The 21,159-nt window shown below is 57.5% G+C and overlaps 1 protein-coding gene across 2 annotated transcripts in view; it reads left to right on the top strand.

Annotated features, from left to right (window-relative positions):
- The window catches only part of ANO6 (anoctamin 6), a 134,884-nt gene that overhangs the window by 31,275 nt on the left and 82,450 nt on the right, over window positions 1-21,159 (top strand). Inside the window, exons 2-3 of one of the 2 annotated variants that reach the window (XM_089304805.1) lie at window positions 4,461-4,523; window positions 7,018-7,242. Coding sequence is in view for 1 of the 2 variants with exons in the window: in XM_051850989.3 (XP_051706949.1) it covers window positions 4,461-4,523 (63 nt within the window). In the remaining variant the exon portion in view is untranslated. The remainder of the gene's footprint in view (window positions 1-4,460; window positions 4,524-7,017; window positions 7,243-21,159) is intronic. The other variant, XM_051850989.3, reaches the window with a different exon arrangement.

Raw genomic sequence — 21,159 nt, forward strand, 5'->3', positions numbered from 1 at the left:
AGCTGGAAGCTAGGGCTTAGGATGGGTGTTTCTTCAGTGCGTCCTGGGCCTCATGTTCTGCGCGGTACCTTCGCTGTCCTGTTTGGGGCTGCGGCAGCCCTGGAAGACGGGGAGTAGATGCCATCTTACGGCACAGGAGGCTTTCCCAGCTGCTCACCCTGCCCCCGGCCTGACGCCCCCAAGGTTTCCGGTCTCTCCAGGCCACTGCGCACAGTTCCATGGATTCTCTTGGGTCCCGTCTCCTCCGGATGCCGCGCTGCACTGGGTTCAGTGCTGGCTCTCTGCATCCTGCACTTCTTGCCTGGCCCCCCGTGGTGCAGACCCCCCACCCCCACCCTGCCGCAGCCCACCACTGCTGCTTCCCAGGATGCGCGTTTGTGGGAGGCTGGAGTCGGAGCTGGGGCCAGGAGTTGAGCCCAGGTTCTCTGATGTGGGCTGTGGACATCTTAACCACTAGCCTAAATGCCTGCCCCCAAGTCTGGCTTTCTATCTTTGATCCCATATTTTTTTTTTTTTTTTTTTTGAGAGACTTGATGAGTTTGTAGAAGTCTTTGTGAAGTTTCCTAAGAAACTGACTGGTGGGGTACTCCTTTTGCCTCTTTTAATATATTTCATTACTCTGAGACACTGGCCCTAAATTATAAAAAATGAGGTTGTCACACGAAAACGGCATTCGCTCCTTTCTCTGGATTCTTTAAAACCCTGTGCAGAATCTCTTCAAAGGATAAATCAGTCCTGTTTCTGTGGCACCTTCCTCTCATTAGTGATCGGCACAGCAAGGCAGACTTCCGGGTGTGAGCCAAGCCCTAAAAATCCCCTCATAAATAGATCTCCTGAGTGCGAGTCCTTGGAGTCACGGGGTTTGTTAAAACTGCCGTAGAAGGTCTGTCCACCCGCGGCGCTTCCTGAGGCAGAGGGCAGAGACCTGCTCTCCTCCCCGCCAGACCCTCCCCGCCGAGCCTGACTGTGGGGGTGCCCAGAGCCCTCAGGGCAGGCCAGGGAGGAGGGGCGGCTTTAGGCCCAGGGGCCTGTCTGTGCGCCCAGCTCTCTCTCTCTCCTGTGGGTTTGCCGGGGCTCCTCAGACCAGCTGTCGGGCGGCAGAAGTTGTTCTCACAGATCCGCAGCTGCAGGTCCACAGCAAAGTCCTCAGCACTTCGGTTTCCTCGCAGCCGCCTCTGAGCGCCCTCGCGGGGTCACCTCTGCCTGCCGGCCCCACTGGGAGTGTCAGGGCTGCCTGACCCTCTTGTGAGGACCTCGCTGTGAAGCCAGGACGCAGCCCAGGCCTCAACACCTGGGAGGGGTCCCCATGACAGCCAGGCCTCATCACCTGGGAGGGGTCCCCGTGACAGCCAGGCCTCATCACCTGGGAGGGTTCCCCGTGACAGCCAGGCCTCATCACCTGGGAGGGTTCCCCGTGACAGCCAGGCCTCATCACCTGTGAGGGGTCCCCGTGACAGCCAGGCCTCATCAACTGGGAGGGGTCCCCGTGACAGCCAGGCCTCTTCACCTGTGAGGGGTCCCCGTGACAGGCAGGCCTCATCACCTGTGAGGGGTCCCCGTGACAGCCAGGCCTCGTCACCTGGGAGGGGTCCCTGTGACAGCCAGGCCTCATCACCTGTGAGGGGTCCCTGTGACAGCCAAGCCTCATCACCTGGGAGGGGTCCCCATGACAGCCAGGCCTCAGTCACCTGTGAGGGCGCCCGTATGACAGTACCACCCTGGGCCTCACTCACCTGTGAGGGGTCCCTGTGACACCCCGGGCCTCATCACCTGGGAGGGGTCCCCGTGACACCCCGGGCCTCATCACCTGTGAGGGGCCCTTGTGACACCCCGGGCCTCACTCACCTGTGAGGGCGCCCGTATGACAGTACCACCCCGGGCCTCATCACCTGTGAGGGGCCCCTGTGACACCCCGGGCCTCACTCACCTGTGAGGGCGCCTGTATGACAGTACCACCCCGGGCCTCATCACCTGTGAGGGCGCCCGTATGACAGTCCCCACCCCGGGCCTCACTCACCTGTGACAGTACCACCCCGGGCCTCATCACCTGTGACAGTCCCCACCCCGGGCCTCATCACCTGTGACAGTGCCCACCCTGGGCCTCACTCACCTTGGGAATTCTCAGCTCTGAGTCCGATCTCATCCTAAGGAGCTGGGCTGAGGGCTTCAGCATGCATTTTGGGGGTCACGACTTCATGACATGTTTAGGATAGCGCTGATGTGTTCTCAGTGATGTGGAGGGGTTAGTGTAAAGAAGGTTCCCAAGTAGCCTGCACCTCGTTGTGACAATGAGCAGGCATTTGTCCTAACGGGTAGGGCGCCACTCCCGCCCGAGCGCTTGGTTCCCTTCCCAGCTCTGACTTCTGACCCCGGCTTCCTGCTTATGCAGATCCGGGAAGGCAGTGGTTACGGCTCAAGTGATAGGATCCTTGCGCCCACGTGGGAGACCCAGGTTCAGCTCTAGGCTCCTGGCTTTGGCCTGGCTGCACCCACTGTGGCAGACATCTGGGGAGTGAACCAGAAGATGGATGATTCCTCCCTCACCCCATCTCTCTCTCTCTCTGTCTCTCTGTCTCTCTCTCTCTCTCTTCCCACTGGTATTAGAAAGAACATCCCCTCATCCCTCCTTCCCTCCCTGCATCTCTCTCTCTCTCTTTACTGGTGTTGGAAAGAACATCCCCTCATCCCTCTCTTCTCTCCCTCTCCCTCCCTCTCTCCCCCTTCCCTCCTTCTCTCCCTCCTTCCCCCTCCCCCCTCTCTTCCCTGGTGTTGGAAAGAACAGTCAGGAGCCCCAGTAGACAGCAGGCCCATGGCCCCTCCCACTGTGTCCTGGGCTCGTGGTGCTGCTCCTGTGCACGGTGACCCCACGTCTCTTGTCCTCCCGTCCCTGACCGTGTGGGCCACAGGGAGGCTCTCCTGGGTAGCCTCGGCCGTCTCTGCCCGTGTTGTGCTCGGGAAGCAAGCTCTGCCCCAGCCAGAGCAGGCAGAGCCTGTCCCCTCAGAGCAAGGGCACCGTTCCCTGTCCCGCACCCACGACGGCCCAGCAGCCCCGTCTGGCCCTGCCGGCCTCATAGACTCTGGCCCGGGAAGCGGCTGCCGAGCCCCGTGCCAGCCCCAGGCATCACCCCTGAGCCCACTGTGCACTTGTCCGTGTCTCGTCACGGGACCAGGTGGTCTGCCAGGCTGCGTCTCTGCTGCCCTATGCGGATTCCAGCAGAGCCCGCCGTGCTGCCCATCGTGGTGTGCTTAGGTGGGCTCCTCACCGCCGGATAAGTGGATGTCAGTGCTGGGGGGTGGTGCTGTGGTGTTCACGCTGCACCCGCGTGCCGGGGCCGCTTGGCACAGGGATCTGTGGGAGCCAGCTCGAGACGGAGGGCCTTGGGGCCGGGCACTCCCCACCTGCATGGCCTCGGCAGGAGTGATGCCCAGGTCCCTTGTCTACCCGCTGTGGGGTGCGGGCCCAGGGAAGGTGCACCCTGTGGCCTTGGGTCTGTGGCTCTCGTTAATATCTGTCATAGGAACGAGGGAGTGGGCACGTGGGAGCTTCTCTTCCCTTCCTGTCACCCTCCGAGGCTGGAAGAGAGGCCCGCGGTGGGTGTGGCACGGAGCTGGGAGGTGTCAGGGCTGGGTCCAGGCCCACGAGGAGGATGCGGCACGGAGCTGGGAGGTGTCAGGGCTGGGTCCAGGCCCGCGAGGAGGATGCGGCAGGGAGCTGGGAGGTGTCAGGGCTGGGTCCAGGCCCGCGGGGGGTGTGGCACGGAGCTGGGAGGTGTCAGGGCTGGGTCCAGGCCCACGAGGAGGATGCGGCAGGGAGCTGGGAGGTGTCAGGGCTGGGTCCAGGCCCGCGGGGGGGGGGGGGGTGGTGGCACGGAGCTGGGAGGTGTCAGGGCTGGGTTCCAGGGTCCACGCCCGGAACTCTGGGATGCAGTCGTCCTGGCCTTCAGAGCTTCCCGGAGGATGTTCCTGTGCAACCAGGGATGGGAGCCGCCGGGCCCGGAGAGACCGCCCCGGCCGTGGCTCTTGGTCCTGGCTGCCGCATTGTGTCCCCTGGGGAGCGTGAGAAACAAAGCCATTGGCCGGGAGGTGGAACCACATTTCTGGAAAAGGGGCTGGCACCTTCAGAAAGCTCCCCAGTGCGTCTGGGGAACATCAGGCATGAGGGTCAGCTGGCCGGTCCCATGTCCCTGCTGTGTGTGGGGGGGATATGGGAACTGGGAAGGGCAGTCCGTGGCCGTGGGGGCCGTGGCATTGGTGGCTGTGGTGGCGACGGTGGCCACAGCTGTGGCAGTGGTGTTGGCCTTGGTGCTGGTGGTGGAGGTGACTGTGGCGGTGGCGGTGGCGGTGGCCGTGGCGGTGGCCGTGGTGGCGGCGGTGGGTGCTGGCCCGGGGTGAGGCCAGCTCTGGTCTCCTGCGGCCCGGGAGTTTCTGTGTGGTATTTACCTGTGCCTCCTCGTCCTCAGGTGATGCGCCTGCCTCCAGGAGGCCGTTTCTGGCCCCTCACAGCCTCCTCCCATCCAGTCTGGGTAAGATGTCTCCTGTGTGTGCTCAGCACCTTCCCTAGCTCTCCCACACGCCCACGTCCCTGTAGTGCTCACCTTCCTCTAACTCACTGCGTGTGCTCGGGCCCCAGCGAGCGTGTCGTGTAGAGTCCCTAACTGTCTACTCACCAGCCGGTCTCCATGCATCGCTGAAAATCACCGACTGCCGTGCCCCAGCCTTGGAAAGCGCTGGTGACGCAGAAGCCACTTCTTCCCGTGTGCAGCTCAGCGAACCAGGGCCAGGCCCCCAGGACGGGATCCCAGCCTGCCTGCCAGGGAGAGCGTTGCGGCAGAATGTATCTGGCGGGGGGATTTTGATTCAGGACAGGGAACGGAGATTCCTGTGCCCTGCGGGCCCCGGGCTGAGCCCTGGGCTGAGCTCTTGCAGCGCACGTGCAGTGCGGGGAGCCGCCGCGTCTGCAGGCAGCAGTGCCCCGGAGGCAGCGTGTGGAGGACTGCCTGTCGTCCTGGTCTTGCCCAGTACCTGGCTCTGGGCAGCTGCGTTCCGTTAACATCTCTGGGCTACATTTCTCAGCGTCTTTGGATCCATATGTTCAGTCTTTTCCTGTGGTTTCAAAGGAAGACAGAAAGAAAACGGCTCTTGCCCTCCGGCATGCTGTTTTGCTGAAGGTTTGGCTTGGCCAGTGTCCTGTTTTCACTGGAGGATGTTTCAGGTTTGCAGCAGTGGCACTACTCACACAGCTGGAAACAGAGGGTTGTCTCTGAAAGCAAGGTTGCAGCTGCTGCTGCTTTAGCCTGTGGTGGTTTAGGAGGCTGTGGGGAGGGGAGAGAGGAGAGAGAGGGAGAGGGAGAGAGTAGCGGCTTTCCTGGCTGGCAGATTGAGAGTGAAATGATTTGGAGCCAAGACTGCAAACTGGGCTGTGCTGTCGGGTGGACGCCAGGCTGCTCAGATGCCACAGACCGGAGCATCAGGACTGAAGCCGACCGCCCGGAGCCGGCACATCCCAGGGCAAGGGGCAGGGCGGAAGTGAAGCCACTGAACATCATGAAGAATCTTCCCGAAACAGATATTCCTAGAGGCTTCAGGAGACAGCCAAGTAATTTAGCCAGAGGTAAATCTAAAACATTTTTATTGTGAAATCACAATGTCATGTTTGCAAAAAAGGCATAAAACTTGAGCGTATTGAAGAACGACCTTCCGGTTTTAATTGCTGCTGTTCGGATGGAAAATTGAACAAGCCAAGAAAAGCTGTGGCGGGTAGCCGACTGTTGCCATCCCGGTGTCAGGCCTGGCATCACGTTCTGGAGGTGACAAGGAGGAGGAGGGGAGGGAGGGCTCTCAGGGGCACAGGGCAGCGAGTCTGGCGCTGTGCTGCTGCGTGCCCGTAACTGCCCCGGCCGGGTCGGGCATCACCTTCTCCAGGAAAGTGCCCAGCAGTATCGTCCACCGTTGGATCCATCCACGCCTGTCTGCTCCCTGGTCCTCTGAGCTTTCCGTCGACAGCGGCCTCTTACGTCCTGATTGTGAGCCTTTGGCCTGGGTCAGCAGAGGGCCAGCTCTGGCTTCCCTGGAGCTCTTCTCCAACAAGAATTGGTGATGCTGAAGTCAGGGGACCCCGGCACGCTGTTGGGGCGTTGCAGATGAGTCCATCCAGGCTGGAAGACAGGGTAGAGCTTCCTGAAGATTTAACTACTAGCACCGAGTGGCCCAGCAGCTGCACTCCTGGGAGTGTCTCCGGGGGAAATGAGATCAGCGTCTTGAATAGATATGCTCTTTGCGGTGCTACAGTAGCCAGGGTTTGGAGGCAATGGACGTGCCCACTGCTGCGCGCAGGGGTAAGGAAACAGAGTGCAGTTTGGTCAGTTGGTTGCTCGGTAAATATACTCAAGAGAAGTGTCCACCCATGGGAGAGCCAAGCCTGCCCTGGTCACAGCCTGGGTGAACCTAGAGGACATCCTGCCAAGGGACAGACCCTGCGTTACCTCACTGACAAGTGGTGCCACCAAAGCACAGCCCCTGGATGCAGAGGGGGAGATGTGGGCGTGGGGTGGGAGGGCACAAAGGCCGGGTTTCACGGGAGCAGTTTCTGGGACCCAGTGCCTCGTCCAGAGAGCGAGGGGGCCGTTTGTTCCAGTGATCCCGGTGCCTGTCAAGTCACCACAGGTCTGTCTGTGAAATCTAGAGGAGAGGGAGGACGGCTGGTGTGGGTCCGAAATCCCGCAGTGGTGGGGAGCTCTGTGCTCTGGGCCTCAGATCTGCGGAATGGCGGGCGCTGTGTTGCTGCTGCACAAGGCGTAGCATCCCACCCGGCAGATCTGGTTCCCTTTGGCAGGAGCCCGGACTCTTCCACGTGTTCACCTGCCCCTCGGAGCTGTTGCTGGATCTCAGGTGGCTTCCTGGGAGAGTCGTGGAGGGGGCTTGGGAAGAGAGTGCTTCCCCGTTCCCGAGCAGCCTCATAGCACGGCTGGCTCTGTAGATAAAGTGGTGCAAAGTCTGCAGGTGACCTTTCCTCCCCAGGACCACGGCGACCGATGACGAGGTGGGGAGTCCGTCCCCTCTCAGCGTACATGCACACGAGCGAGGTAGGAGGAGCAGTGCCCGGGCAGCACCAGCTGGAGAGACGCTGAGGCTCTGGGGCCCACAGGGGTGCCCGTGCACCACTCTTGTCACCTGCAGCGAGTTCACCTTCTGCCTTTTGGGACTTCCTGGGATTGTTTCTGTCCGCGGTGGCTGAATCTGCAGGTGCGGGCCTGCTTTGCCTTCAGAGGGTTCAGCTCTGAGCCTCACGGTGGCGTGTGTGTTTGGTCTCACCTGGCTGGATTGTGAGCTCCTAACGCATGTTCTTATGTGCACTAACTATGAGATGTGTTGGAAGACTGAGGGAGTGGCTTTGTGTTCTGGTACCCTGTGTTACACACCTTCCTGAAGTCCCTTGTCCCCCGTTGCTTTGTCCCCTGAAGGCAAGTCTGCGAAGTTCTGTGTCTGGGGCTCTGGCCTCCCTGGCCTCCTGCTCGGATCGTCCCTGTCCTGTCTGTGTCTTTGCTGTCACTCAGAGGGTCCGGGCTGTGTGCGGCTGCTGCCAGGGAAGGCTCTCTGAGTAGCATTGAGGGAAGTGTCCCACTTCCTCTGGAAAAAACTGCTGACTTTGTCTTCTCCCTTCCCTTGCTGCTGGGAGTTCTGTGTGTATTCACTTTATTTATTTGAGAGCGAGCAAGCAGGAGCGCATGCACACGAGTGCCCCGTCTGCTCGTTCAGTCCCCAGAGGCCTGGGAGCGCCCTCCGGGTTGCCCATGTAGGTGGCAGGAACCCTGCTACTTGAACAGTCACCACTGCCTCCCAGGGTGTGCATCAGGAGCCAGAGCCAGGAATGGCACGTGGTGCTCAGCGGACATGGGCATCTAACCGTGAGGCCCAACGCCTGCACCGCCCAGGGCTCTGAGTACCGGTCACGGGCTCCTGGTTCCGAGGTGATGTCCCATGCTGAGCTCTACCCCCAGGCCGACTGTCTCAGTCCGCTCGTGTCGTGAACTTGATTGGCCTTCCAGTCTAGTCTGCCCGTCCTGTCTCTCCCCTCTGTCTCTGCAGCCTCAGGACTGGCACCACCTCCTCCCCCGTTTCCCAAGCCAGGACCCCAGGTGGCCTCCTTGTCCTGTCCTCCCCCAGTGCCTTCAGCTCTGCCTTCAGCATGGTGGTGGGTTGACCCCCAGCCCAGGCCGAGTTCGCCACGCCCCCCTTGACAGCAGTCTGATGACTGGCAGGCTGTTTCTGTGACGTCGCTGTCTGCGCAGGAGCAGGGCATCTGCCGCCTCGCCGGCCTCTCAAGCCTTTCCTGGAAGTCACGTGCGTCCTTGACCTTGTCCTTGGGCATCAGCATTTTCCGCCCTCCCTTTCTCCCTGTGTGGCCACTGCGCCTGCTCCTCGTGTCTCACCTGCAGTGGCAGCCCTTGGAGGTGTCCTGGGACCACCTGCCCAGTGCCTGCCTGCTGTCCCCTGGGTGTTGCAGCCCCTGCGCTGCCTCTGGCCAGCAGGCGGAGTCAGTTACTGACACGGTGCCTGTGTTTGCCACACGCAGCCCAGCGCCCTGAGCACACGGACGTGTCAGGGTTGGCTCTTCTGCGTGGGGCACGGTGCCAGCTCGGGTGCCTTCTGTGTGAAGTGCTCATGCCCTGAGGTGTCACAGAGTCCGTCCTCCACCTCCCGGACCCGGGGCTCCTATGCTTGAGAGCTGTGCTGTCCGCATCCTGCTAAGCCGGTTGTTCCACCTTCCAAAACTGACACCGCCCCCTCTCTGGGCTCCTGTTCTCCGAGCAGGGAGCAGAGCCCAGCGCTCTGGGCTGCAGCTGTCAGTCAAGGTTCTGATGGCTGCGTCTGAGGCATGGATCGCACGCGTGACGCAGGTCCCACACGTGCCCTGACACTGCATTTCACCCCCTTCAGCTGTTCTGGCTGGGAGGTGAGGGAAGTCCCTGGACAGGAGGCAGGAGACCTGCGCTTCCTCCCGGTTTCCTCCTAACTCTAATCCGGGCCCTTCCCTCTTGCGCTGGTTTCTTAGCCGCGGGACCGAGGGATTGGAACAGGATGTCCGAAGCCCGTCGTTGCCGACAGGTAGTGGAGGTGGAGACCAGGCGGCCGCCCCGGAAGAGAGGCAGAGTCTGCTTTGCTGCTGTGTTGTCAGGAAGTCTCAGCCGTTCGGACATCTTCAAAGCCTCGTGCAAAATTGCAACTCACACTTCCTGAACGGGAGGCTGTGGGACGTTAACAACTCCTGCTTTTTCTTTTCCTGGGAGCTGTTTTCAGCTGATAGCGGTTCAGCTCGGAGGCTTGGGTTCTGTTCCTGGAGGCGAGCGCTGGTTATGAGCACAGAGATCAGCCTCTGTGGGCTTCCGAGTGACCCTGTGTGGGGAGATAAGAGCCCCACCCCATGTTCCGCTGCGTCCCTGCTGGGCAGAAGGACAGGGTGGACTCTGCGAGTCACTGTGGTCTTGCCTTGTGGGTCTGATTGCAGGCCACGGCTGCCCACTGTGGTCAGCACAGCGGTAGAGGAGGACAGGGCTGGTGGGGCCAGCAGCCCTGGAACAGCGTCTCTGCTGGGCAGGGCGAGGGCCCGTCTCACAGAGGCTCCCACCCGGCTCCAGCACTGGCCCTGGGGAACTGTTGGGTGGGGACGAGGCCTGGAGGGAGGGGCAGGGTCTTGGCAGCCGCAGAGCTCGGAGCAGCAGTGGGGGCTGAAGGCGAGCTGAGTGCTCTCAGGTCAGGCACGGCCACTGCATCCCCAACTGCCCCCCATCTTGCCCAAGGTGAAGCCGGGGAGGGGGCTGTTCTCTCCCTCCCTCCGGAATACGCACATGCACATGCACACGTGCACACACACATGCACACACACGCGTGCGAGGGAATTTCAAAGTCTGCACAGAAGCCCGGGGTTCAAAGCAGCAGTTGACTTTGGTGCGAAGAGCTTTCTGAGATCCCTGCATTGTTATTTTATGATACACTTTTTTTAAAAATTTTATTTATTTTTATTTGAAAGGCAGAGTTATAGAGAGGCAGGAGTAGAGGTAGAGAGAGAGGTCTTCCATCCGCTGGTTCATTCCCCAGATGGCCGCAATGGCTGAAGTTGTGTCGATCCGGAACCAGGAGCCAGGAGCTTCTCTGGGTCTCCTACGCAGGTGCAGGGGCCCAAGGACTAGGGCCATCTTCTACTGCTTTCCCAGGCCACAGCAGAGAGCTGGACTGGAAGTGGAGCAGCTGGGACTGGAACCGGTGCCCATATGAGATGCTGGCACTGGAGGTGGTGGCTTTACCTGCTACGCCGCAGAGCCGGCTGTTCAATACACGGTTTCTTTGTATTGTGAAAATAACATTTTTGTGCCAAAATAAAGTCAGATTTTTCGTTCCTTTTTCCCCCAGGCAATTGAAGTCCCATGATGTTTGTGTACACATATGTGATCTGTGACACACTACATGTGTGTTTAAGATAATAACTTGCATGGTGTACAGACACGTGGCTTTTATTTACATGGTGAGCAGTGTCAGAGATGGGTGAGATGTGAAGTTACAGCGAACGTGTGGACTGCAGCGGCGGGAGCTGCTGTCCTCAGCCAGAGCGGGTGGCCAGTGGGCGCCCCGGAGGGCCCGGGCACCCTGAGCCACGGCGTTGAGGAGTTTGGACTGTGGTACTGTGCAGTCGGCACAGTGGAGGAGGCCGGTGAAAGTTGTTTTCTGTTTATGGTGATCTCTTATCTTTATTGTTTTATTGTGATTGCAGAGCAGCGTGCGCACACTGTAGACGTGTTCCATGCAGGGCTCTGCGCAGCCTCGGTAACTGCCCTCCCTCCCTCTGGGCCACTGCTGATGTGGAGGCAGTTCCTTGGAGCCCTCCGTGCACGCGTCCTCCATGTTAACCCGGCTCACCCTGCTCACTGCCGCGCGCTCTGGGGGAGCCTTGCTTTGGTCCACACCTCCACACGCCACGGCCTCAGCAAGCGCACCTTCCTGTGGTGCTGTCGGAGCTTCGTGCTTTATTTAGACTTTGTGGACACACGCGTGCGTATTTATGCCTCTGCGTGTGTACGGGGTTCGTGAAGTGGACTTGTAGGGTCAGAGTGTGCACGTTTGCGTTATGATGGTGGCCAACCACGGGGCGCTGCTCGTCCGCTTTCTTGAGACAGAAGAAAGTTGAGTGTGAGAACTGTTGATGAGGGGGAGCAAAGAATGGATTGGAATTCCAGAGGAAGTGCTGCATGATCCAGTGAGGAGGCCCTGGGATGAGAACCCGTGGGGGGCGGGGGCAGTGAGGCTGAGACCCGGGGGGAGGGGTTGGGGGCTGAGTCTGCAGCCTGCAAGCCGCAGTCTGGCAGCACATGCATGTGGGTGAGTCACACGTATGGAATGCTGCACATGTGTCAGCGCACCGTGATGGGTCTTTGTGATGGTGCCCACCTCCGCGCTCTCCCTGCAGCCTGGGGGAGGAGTCCCCGTACTTGGAGCCCCTGCCCAGGTCCGCCAGGGCTCGAGTGCAGGCGTTTCCCATCTTCCATTCCAGCCCCACTGCGGAGCCTGTGGGTGCTCACTCCTGGCGTGACCGCATGCACACCTTCTGTCCGCCCCCACCCCTGTGCTCACCGTCACGGCGTGGCCTCAGCCTGGGGTTTCTCCCGGGAGCAGCCTTGTGGGGGTCTCCTGTAGCCTTCAGGGCTCCAGCTGCCACCAGGCTGGGTCAGGAGTCTGCGTGGGTCCCGGTCACTGCGCGGTCCTCGTCTGCATGTGTGGCCCTCGTGTATTTAGTTAGCAAAAGGCTTCACAGGAAGTCGCCCTCGTGGCTGCCTGCCCCTCCAGGCCTGTAGTTCTCACCCCTGGGGCGTGCTGAATGGGGTCGTTACTTGCATGGGAGAATCTGATGCCCAGAGCACATAGAGGAGGGACAGGGCAGAGGCAGGCCTTGGTGGACTCACGAAGGGCCCACAGCTGGAGCTGCAGCTGCCCGGGGAGGGGCGGGTGGAGGTGAGTGTCCCGGCATCATGTGTGTAACTGGCATGCGTCAGTCCCCCACATCCCTGAGCCCCTTCGTGATATTCACATGAGTGTTTATTCCTTTGAAGTCTCAGGGACGTTCCGTCGCTGGGGAGCCCTGCTTCAGAGCAGTCAGGCGGGCTGCTGGCTGTCGAAGCTGCCCGGTCACCCTTGACCCCGGCTGCGTCAGCTCCAGCAGCAGCACGAGTTTGCACCGTCAGCCCAAGTAGCGCCAGAACCACCAGAGCTGCTCCCCTCGGAAGGGGTTTTGTCGCCTCGCTTTGTTACTGGGCTGTTGGGCTAAAGAGGTGCCCATGACCTGCGAAATCCACGTGGTGGCCACGGTTCAGAAGTACCCAAGTAGGAACTCAGCGGGGAATGCTTGCAGGTGGGATCGGACAGCGCTGCCGTGGCCTGGAGCTCTCTTCGCTTCCAGCGTTGGACCAGACTCCCATGCATTTTCCCTCATTTTTGATGTAGCGAAACATTCGATAAAACCCATATTTCGCAGTCTGTCTCCTTCAAGAAAGTGAGAGAATTCCAAGGAAAGCTTTTTTTATTATTTTTTAAATGATAGATTGATTTATTTGGACGTCAGAGAGAGGAGGGACACAGATCTTCCATCCGCTGGTTCACTCCCCAAATGGCTGCAATAGCCAGAGCTGTGCCAGGCTGGGGGCCAGGGGCCAGGAGCTTCTTCTGGGTCTCCCACGTGGATGCAGGGCCCCAAGGTCTTAGGCCATCTTCCACTGCTTTCCCAGGCACGTTAGCGGGGAGCTAGATTGGAAGTGGAGCAGCTGGAACTTAAACCGGTGCCCACATGGGATGCCGGCGCTGCAAACAGCCTGCACGATTGGCTGGACGTGCTGCCGGCTCTCCCAGGTAGGCAGTGTGGCCAGGATCTGGGTCCCGCCCTGTGCTTCCGGGTTCTTCGGGCAGTGTGTTGGTGGGTGACTGTGGGTGCCTGGATGCGGCTGTGAGTGCAGTGGGGTGTCTGCACTCCTGGGGCTCCCACGCTCAGGATGCAGGTACCCCTTAGGTACTGCCCAGGGCCCTGCTGGGAAGGGCTGTTCACTGGGGGGCTGGGGCGGCCTCTCTGAGGCAGAGGTCTTGAACAAGGACTGACCCAATTAACAGGAGGATAGGATCCCTACAGCCGGGGGTGGTGAGAGTGGGTGAGGGCACCATCGTGTGATGCTGGGTTCAGGTTCTGACTGTGCTGCCGGTGAGCGGTGAGACCCAAGGCAGCACACTTGCCGCCTGTGTGCCCCTTCGTCAGTGACATGCAGGCGCCTGTCGCGGCTGTATGGCCGCTGGTGAGGAGGCAGGGAACTAGGGGTGGTGGGCAACAGAGGTGGTGAGCACCCTGAGGGGCAGCTGGGAGAAGGCTGTTCCTCAGAGGGCTTCGAAAGTCCAGCTGTTGGGATTTATGGTGGGATGGGATGTGGGGCAGGGGAGCGGGGCCCGGCTCCACTGGTTTTGGGGGAAGACTGGACGGACTCGGTGAGGCTGGAGCTTCCGGCTGTGTGTGTGCGGCTTGATTTTGTTCATCATAGAAAGTTTGGACAATCCAGACAAGTATTAAGAAAATAAAAAAAAACCCTGGCTTCCCACTGCTCAGTGTCCTCTGCTTAAATTTTACTGCACACGTCTTAGATCACACAGCGTATAAGGGTTTGACTTGGAGCCGGCTCAGTGGCCAAGGGGAGATAGGGCACAGGCCGGGGTGGGTGGGAGCTGGCTCAGTGGCCAAGGGGAGGTAGGGCACAGGCTGGGGGTGGGGCAGTGCTGAGCGTGACCGGCTTGTTCGAGTTAGAACATCCTAGGGATTGCATCTGCTGTGGCGTGTGTCAGGACGCCCTTCCTTTTTAAGGCTGAGTAGTATTCTGTGCTGGGCTTGGTGTCTGGACTGGACTGCTCTGCCTTTGGTAGATGAGTGATTGTGCCATAGAGATGCCAGTACCTGCCGGGTCCTGCTTTCAGTTTTGGGGTATATGCTGTTTCTTACCTAGTTTTTTTTTTTTTTAAGATTTATTTATTTTTATTTGAAAGTCAGAGTTACACAAAGAGAGGAGAGGCAGAGAGAGAGAGGGGTCTTCCATCCGCTCGTTCACTCCCCAGTTGGCCGCAGTGGCCGGAGCTGTACTGATCCGAAGCCAGGAGCCAGGAGCTTCTTCTGGGTCTCCCACGTGAGTGCAGGGGCTCAAGGACTTGGGCCATCTTCTGCTGCTTTCCCAGGTCACAGCAGAGAGCTGGATCAGAAGAGGAGCAGCCGGGACTAGAACTGGCGCCCACATGGGATGCCGGTGCTTCAAGCCAGGGCGTTAACCCGCTGTGCCACAGCTCTGGCCCCTCTTACCTAGTTTTATGATCCACCTGTTCACATCACAACATTTTGCTGAAGCTTTCTGTGTCATGAATATACTTCCAGCGGTTATTTTAAGTATGTCCTGCCTTGTGTCTGTGTGGTAATTGATGTAAGTAGCCAAGTGTGTTTCCTGTATACGGAGTTCCAGGATCAGCAGGTACCACCAGTGGTACAGCTCACTGCCCAGGGAGGTCTTGGCACCCAGCGCCAGCAGCATGCCCCGGGTACCCTGCGCCCTTGCTGGGTTTTGGTAGTAACAGCCAACAGGTGAACTTGGTATGGTACTGCTGTGTTTGTTTGTTTGTTTTATAATTGGAACTTAGACTCCACGTTCAGGGTTACAGTTATTTGTGGCTCACTGCTGGGGGAGCTGGGTTTGGTTAAGATTCAGCTTGCCAGTTGCTGAGAGGAGACGGCGGTGGGTCCTTTCTTCTGCCGGTCAGTTATTCATTCCATGGCGCTCTGCCAGCTGTTTGCTGTGTGTGTACCCAGGCTGCGGTCCTGGAGTTTGCAATCTGCTGTTACTGTGTGCTGAATCCGGTCTTTACCGTTACAGGATCACAATTCAAAAGCCTGAGAAGTGCTGAAAACCGTTTTGGTGATTGATTTCGTTGTAAAACCTGCTAGACGTAAACCGAGTCAGTGAAGGAGCCCAGCCTCGGCCGTCGGCACACTGTTGATGTTCTCGTTACCCCCTCGGAGCAGGTGTTCTGGTTGGCGGCACACCCTGAACGCCTCTGGGTGTGGGCTGCTGCTCTAGCCCTGTGTCCATGTGAGAGCTACTGTCTTTCCAGGTTCTGCAAAGATCTGGATTCTGAAGCACAGCGGTTAGGTGAGGGAGTGTGGACTTCCTGTGTGCCTGCGGCTGCTGCTGTTCCTCCTTCCCTTCCTAGGTTCTTGTGTCTCTCGGGCGAGTGACGCGTGCCCTGGGAGGTGACGCGTGGAGTGGTGACGCAGGTGGGCTCTGAGTGCAGGGGCAGAGGATGGACGAGTGCAGGCTGCCTGCATCCCCAGCCAAGCGATCGGTCTCATCGGAGGGCAGTGATGAGAACCAGGCCTCCGCCGAGTGCGGCCAGTGCACACTCAGGGTGGGGTTCAGCTGGGAAACCCGAGAGTCTCAGGAGACCGGAACTGCTTGGTCTTGGCCTTCCAAGATGTCCCTGGAACATATTTCCATAATTAATACCGTTTGTCTTTCTAGAACATCCGTTGTTTGAGCCAGGATTTGGAAAGCAGTGCCAGCATTCTTCTTCATTACATGGTCCATTATTCATCTTAAATCTTAATTTTAAAATATCTGTTTACTCAGTGGTAAAGGTTGAGAAATGGAAAAGCACTTCCTTAGGTTTCTAAGAAATTGCAGGAGATCCCTAGCAGCCAAAAAAACAAAAACAAACAAACAAACAAAAAACAAAAAACAAAGGCGGAAGCCTCACACATGTTGATTTCAGAACTTCCCACTGGGCCACCATAAGCAGCACAGCGTGACGCTGGCTTACGGATGGATACGGACCCGTGGGATAGAAGCATGGGATAGAGTGAGTCCAGAAGTAAACCATCTACGTGCGGCCGGTTGATTTCTGGAAAGGGAGCCGAGAGAACGCCATGAGAAAAGAAGAGTCTCTTCTAGCGAGGTGTGTGGGTTTCTGTATCCAAAAAGAATGAGGTTGAATCCCCACCTCATGTCCACACAGAGGTGACTCAGAATGGATCAACGTGACAGCTGAAACTGCAAAACTCTGAGAAGAAAGCATAAAGGTGAGGCATAAAGCATAAAGGTGACCCTTTGTCAGTGGCTTCTTAGAACACAAAAAGCATGAGGAACTGAACGTAGACAAATTGCATTTTACCAAAATATGTGTGGTGTGTGTATCAAAGATATACCATATATATGAAATAGAGCTAGCTCTATGTGCATGTCATCAGGAAACTGAACAGATAACTTCAGAATGGGAGAAGCACTTGCAAAGCATGTACATAACTGGGAAGTCATTGATAGCCACAATATATGAAGAATTCCTGCATTGAACAACAACAGAAATCCCAGAAAGCAGGCAAAGAACCTGAGCAGACATTCCTCCAGAGAGGGTGTGCTTGCTTGTAGAGCCGCGGCTGATGAGTGTGGCTGAGGCATCCCCCCGTGGAGAAGAGAGTGTCCAGACACAGGCAGTGTGGTGGGTCTCCAGACTCCCTGTGGGACCTGTTCCTTGCTTCCCATGCAGGCCAGTCCTCCCCAGGTTTTCAGTTGTCCTTCCTTTCCGAGGGCGGTTCGGTTCCTGTGCCTTCTTCGATGGGGTGATGTGAGTAGCCACACACACGCTCCGGCCACCTAGATCCGCCCTTGGCACGAGTCCTGTCTGTCTTGTGGAGCTTCTCCCTTAGTTCTTCTTCTTTTTTTTTTACAGGCAAAGTAGACAGTAAGAGAGAGAGACAGAGAGAAAGGTCTTCCTTTGCCGTTGGTTCACCCTCCAATGGCCGCCGCAGCCGGCGCACTGCGCTGATCCGATGGCAGGAGCCAGGAGCCAGGTGCTTCTCCTGGTCTCCCATGGGGTGCAGAGCCCAAGGACCTGGGCCATCCTCCACTGCACTCCCAGGCCACAGCAGAGAGCTGGCCTGGAAGAGGGGCAACCGGGACAGAATCCGGCACCCCGACCGGGACTAGAACCCGGTGTGCTGGCGCCGCTAGGCGGAGGATTAGTGAGCCGCAGCGCTGGCTAGTTCTTCTAATTTAACCCTTTGTGTGTAAGTTCTGCATTTTTAAATTGTTCTTCAAGGTGTGTCAGTTTGTTACATATTGAAGCAGTTATTTGCTAGTCGTGTTTGTGTTCGCTGTTTGGTTTATGTCTACAATGTTATCTTAATTCCTCACAAGCTTACATGTAGCATCCAGAGCCCTTGGATAATTCACAGCCACTTAGGAGACAAATTAATGGATTCCAGTTTTGGAATCAGGTTCAGATTCTCATTGTCTCACTACTAGTTGTTGACTTGGAGTAACTCACAACCTTTCACATCATCTGTGAAAACAGGGACAAAATAGAATTAAATAAGATCAGATGTTTAGAAATGCCAGGCACAGAGCAATACACCCCATACATTTCCACATACATTTCTGCGCATCCCTGAATCTGTGCCGTGAACTAATGTGTACCTACCTAGTGCTTTATTTTTTTACAACATGCTTTTGATTTTTCATTTGTATCATTGCAGTGCCCTGTGAGATAAGCAGGGAGAGCAGTGTCATTGCCATCGTGAGATAAATAAGCTGATAGAAGCATTGCTCAGGATAATACAGCTAAGCTACAGGTCAAGACGTAACCACACCCGGGTCCTGGAGGCGTGCCCGGTGCCCTTTGCTGCCGGCCTCGTGGTCTTCTTGTCTGCTCTTCCTTGTGCATTCGCTGCATCTCAGGTCATTTCACTGGCAGCCAGCCACCGTCCTCCACCGCCCGCTGTGCCGGTGCTGTGAGTGGCATGATGTGTAGGTGCCTAATCCAGATGACCTTCATTCCTAGGGTACTGCTTGGGTTGGACCCAGGCGTTTCCTGATGAATGATAGACGGTCTGGATTATACAAGGTAGATATGGCTCGTTTATTGGCAGTTTATCTAAGTGTTAGTCAACTCCGTTGTCCCTGTGTCATGATGGAGATGCCCAGTGCTGTTTACTGTTTCTCACTGGGAGACGGGAAACATGGGAGCTGCCGCTTGGCCCGCCGTGGTGGACTGCAGATACATGAATGTCAGGACTAGATCAGCCTGAGCTGCGTTAGCTGCATTGATAATGTTCTGAAAATATATTTTCTTTGAGTTTTCATTTCATTTTTAACTGTATGGGACTATTGTTGAATTTAGAAAAAGTATATATTGAGTGGGCTTTTTTTTTTTAAAGATTTGTTTATTTATTTGAAAGAGTTACGCAGAGAGAGAGAGAGAGAGAGAGAGAGAGAGAGAAAGAAGTCTTCCATTTGCTGATTCACTCCCCAGTTGGCCTCAGTGGCCAGAGCTGTGCCGATCTGAAGCCAGGAGCTTCTTCTGGATCCCCCACGTGGGTGCAGGGGCCCAAGGACTTGGGCCATCTTCCACTGCTTTCCCAAGCCGTAGCAGAGAGCTGGAACGGAAGTGGAGCAGCCGGGACTCGAAGCAGCGCCCATACGGGATGGTGGCACCGCAGGCATCGGCCCTACCCGCCGTGCCACAGCACTTGCACCGAGCAGGCTTCTTTTGACCGAAATGCTCAGTTACTGACTTTTCCCTAGAGTTATTCAATTGATAGTGCTGCTTGAAAAATGTTTTTAATTTCATTTTTCCGTGAACATGAAGTTTTATTTGTATTGTATTTGTAAGGCAGAGATAGAGACAGAGTGAGATGTCCCTTCCACTGGCTCACTCCCCAGAAGCGCACAGTAGCCAGGACTGAGCCAGGTACTAGAAAGTCGGTCCAGGTTCCTCCTGTGGGTGGCGCCCTCGTGCACTGCCTCCCAGAGTGTACATCAGCAGGAGGGTGGACTTGGACCCAGACTGCAGCGTGACACTCAGTCTCCCCGAGTGGCGTGCTGACCACTGTGTCGGTGCCCGACCTGCCCCCAGCTGACAGACGTCTTAGAGCACCCTGTCCGTCCATCCGTCTGTCCAGCCTGGCACTTACAGGGCGTGTCTCGGGTTCCTTTCCCGAGGAAGGGAGGAGTGTGGCTGCTCTCGGCGCCCGCAGGGTGTGTGGCGGGCGCTGGCCTTTGTCCCGCCTGGGACTCACCGGCCCTTCCTGCGCATCCATGCAAACGTGCAGGGAACTGGGGATCAAAGTCATTCCATCATATCCTGAAACCAGTTCTCAGTTCTCGTCAGTCTCTTTGCTTTAAAGATTTTTTATATTTATTTGAAAGGCAGAGTTGCAGAAAGAGAGGAGAGGAAAGATCTTCCGTGTGCTGGTTTACTTCAAATGACTGCAGCCTCTAGGGCTGGTCCAGGCCGCAGTGAGGAGCCAGGAGCTTCGTCTGAGTCTCCACATGGCAGGGGCTCAGGCACTGGCCGCCTTCTGCTGCTTTCCCAGGTGCGTTAGAAGGAAGCTGGATCAGAAGTGGAGCAGCCGGGATTCAAATGGCGGTTATGCGGGACGTTGGCCTCACAAGCAGTGCCACGACGCCGGCCCCTTAAATAACCTTCTTCCCCCGTCTTTTAAGAAACGGATAACATTGAAGTCCCAGACTTTTACGCTCCAAATGCTGAAATTAAGCGGATCACTTGCGACACCGTTCGAGCCAGTGCTTCATCTGGACCAGGCGAGGCGTGGGGGCAGTGCCAGACGTTCGTTGTCAAGGCACTGGGAGAGATGCTTCATGCAAAGAACGAGGACGAACTTGTTTTGCCGTCCCAGAGGCCCCCCTTCTGCATTCTGTCCCCATTTTAGCAGAACGCCGTCCGGGTCACCTTGATCCTAATGGTTTTATTTTTGCTGAGGAATGCACCTCTTAGTTGTGTTAGATGACGAGAAATGAGGCTCTCACAGCCCCTGGGTGCTGGAAGCATAGTGATCCTATCAGCGTCATAACTCATGGGCTTCTCGGGCCGTAGCAGGCGTGGGGCAGCAGCTGGGGCTGTGTTCTACCTGGGTGGTGGTTCACGAAAGCCGGTTCTGTTTGCACTCACTCACATCACAGTTTCTCCCTTGTGCTAGCGTTAACCCTGAATCTGTCCGCTTCCATCAGCGGAGGAGTAACTGGAGCTGTCAGTAGCCCTCGAGGGGCCCTCACAAAGCCTTCCAGGCCGCAAGGTGCCTTTGGGCGTCTGGGAGCACTGGGTGGTGTGTGGAGTGGCTCCCGGAGCCCATGCTTTCATCAGAGACCGGCACTCTGGCGGCCCTGTCCCGTCTGTGGGCCCCGGGTAGAGTGGAGAGAGTGACCGTCGGTGCTCCGGGAGTCTCTGATGTCAGCGTGAGTCAGCCGCCAGGTTACAGCCCCCGTGTGGCAATCATGAGCAGTGTCAAGTTCCCCTGACTTGCTGGCTCTGCAGAGGGCAGTAAATAGATCATAAATACCACAGTCCTGACGTCCTCGGCGTCCGCCTGACCGCTGTGGAAAGGTCAGGCCTTGTCCTGCCCCTCGCCGTCTCGAGCCCGCGTCTGCCAGGCTGTGAGCACACTGTCAGCTAAGGGGGTTGCTGGACGGCACCTACCTGGACAGCCCCGCTCCGATGCCCAAGTGCCCAGCCTGGTCCTCGGTTTCCACCTGGGCTGCAGCTTTGCAGGCCTCCCTCCTGTTGGGGGTCCCACTGGGCTCACCTGCAACGGTCTTTGGTCCTCAGAGCAGTGGAGCCGCCTAAGGGTCTCCCGTCTCTCCCAGGGCAGGGCCGCTGGGACCCTGGGCGTCTGCGTCTCCAAGGGTCTCCCGTCTCTCCCAGGGCTGGGGCCGCTGGGGCCCTGGGCGTCTGCGTCTCTAAGGGTCTCCCGTCTCTCCCAGGGCAGGGCCACTGGTGCCCTGGGCGTCTGCGTCTCTAAGGGTCTCCCACGTGTTTCCTGGGTCTCTGGAGGAGACCAGGTCTGTTGATAAATGAGGCTGCGTACTTAAACATTAAATAACCCATAGTGACACTTGGTTAAATATTTAAGAATGGCTCTGTAAGTTTATTTAACAGCGCTTTCTCTGCAAAACCAAAAATATAATTAACTTATCAACAGCAAAATATTCAAATTCCCACCCCCGCTCTCACCACCCATCTGAAATTCTGTACACATGGTTTGTGTGACCGGATTCCGGTGCTGAGCCACAGCCAGGAGTTGGGAGCTCC

Source organism: Oryctolagus cuniculus, chromosome 9, assembly GCF_051225735.1.
Source record: "Oryctolagus cuniculus isolate XC-2025 breed Fujian yellow rabbit chromosome 9, ASM5122573v1, whole genome shotgun sequence".
NCBI lineage: Eukaryota > Metazoa > Chordata > Mammalia > Lagomorpha > Leporidae > Oryctolagus > Oryctolagus cuniculus.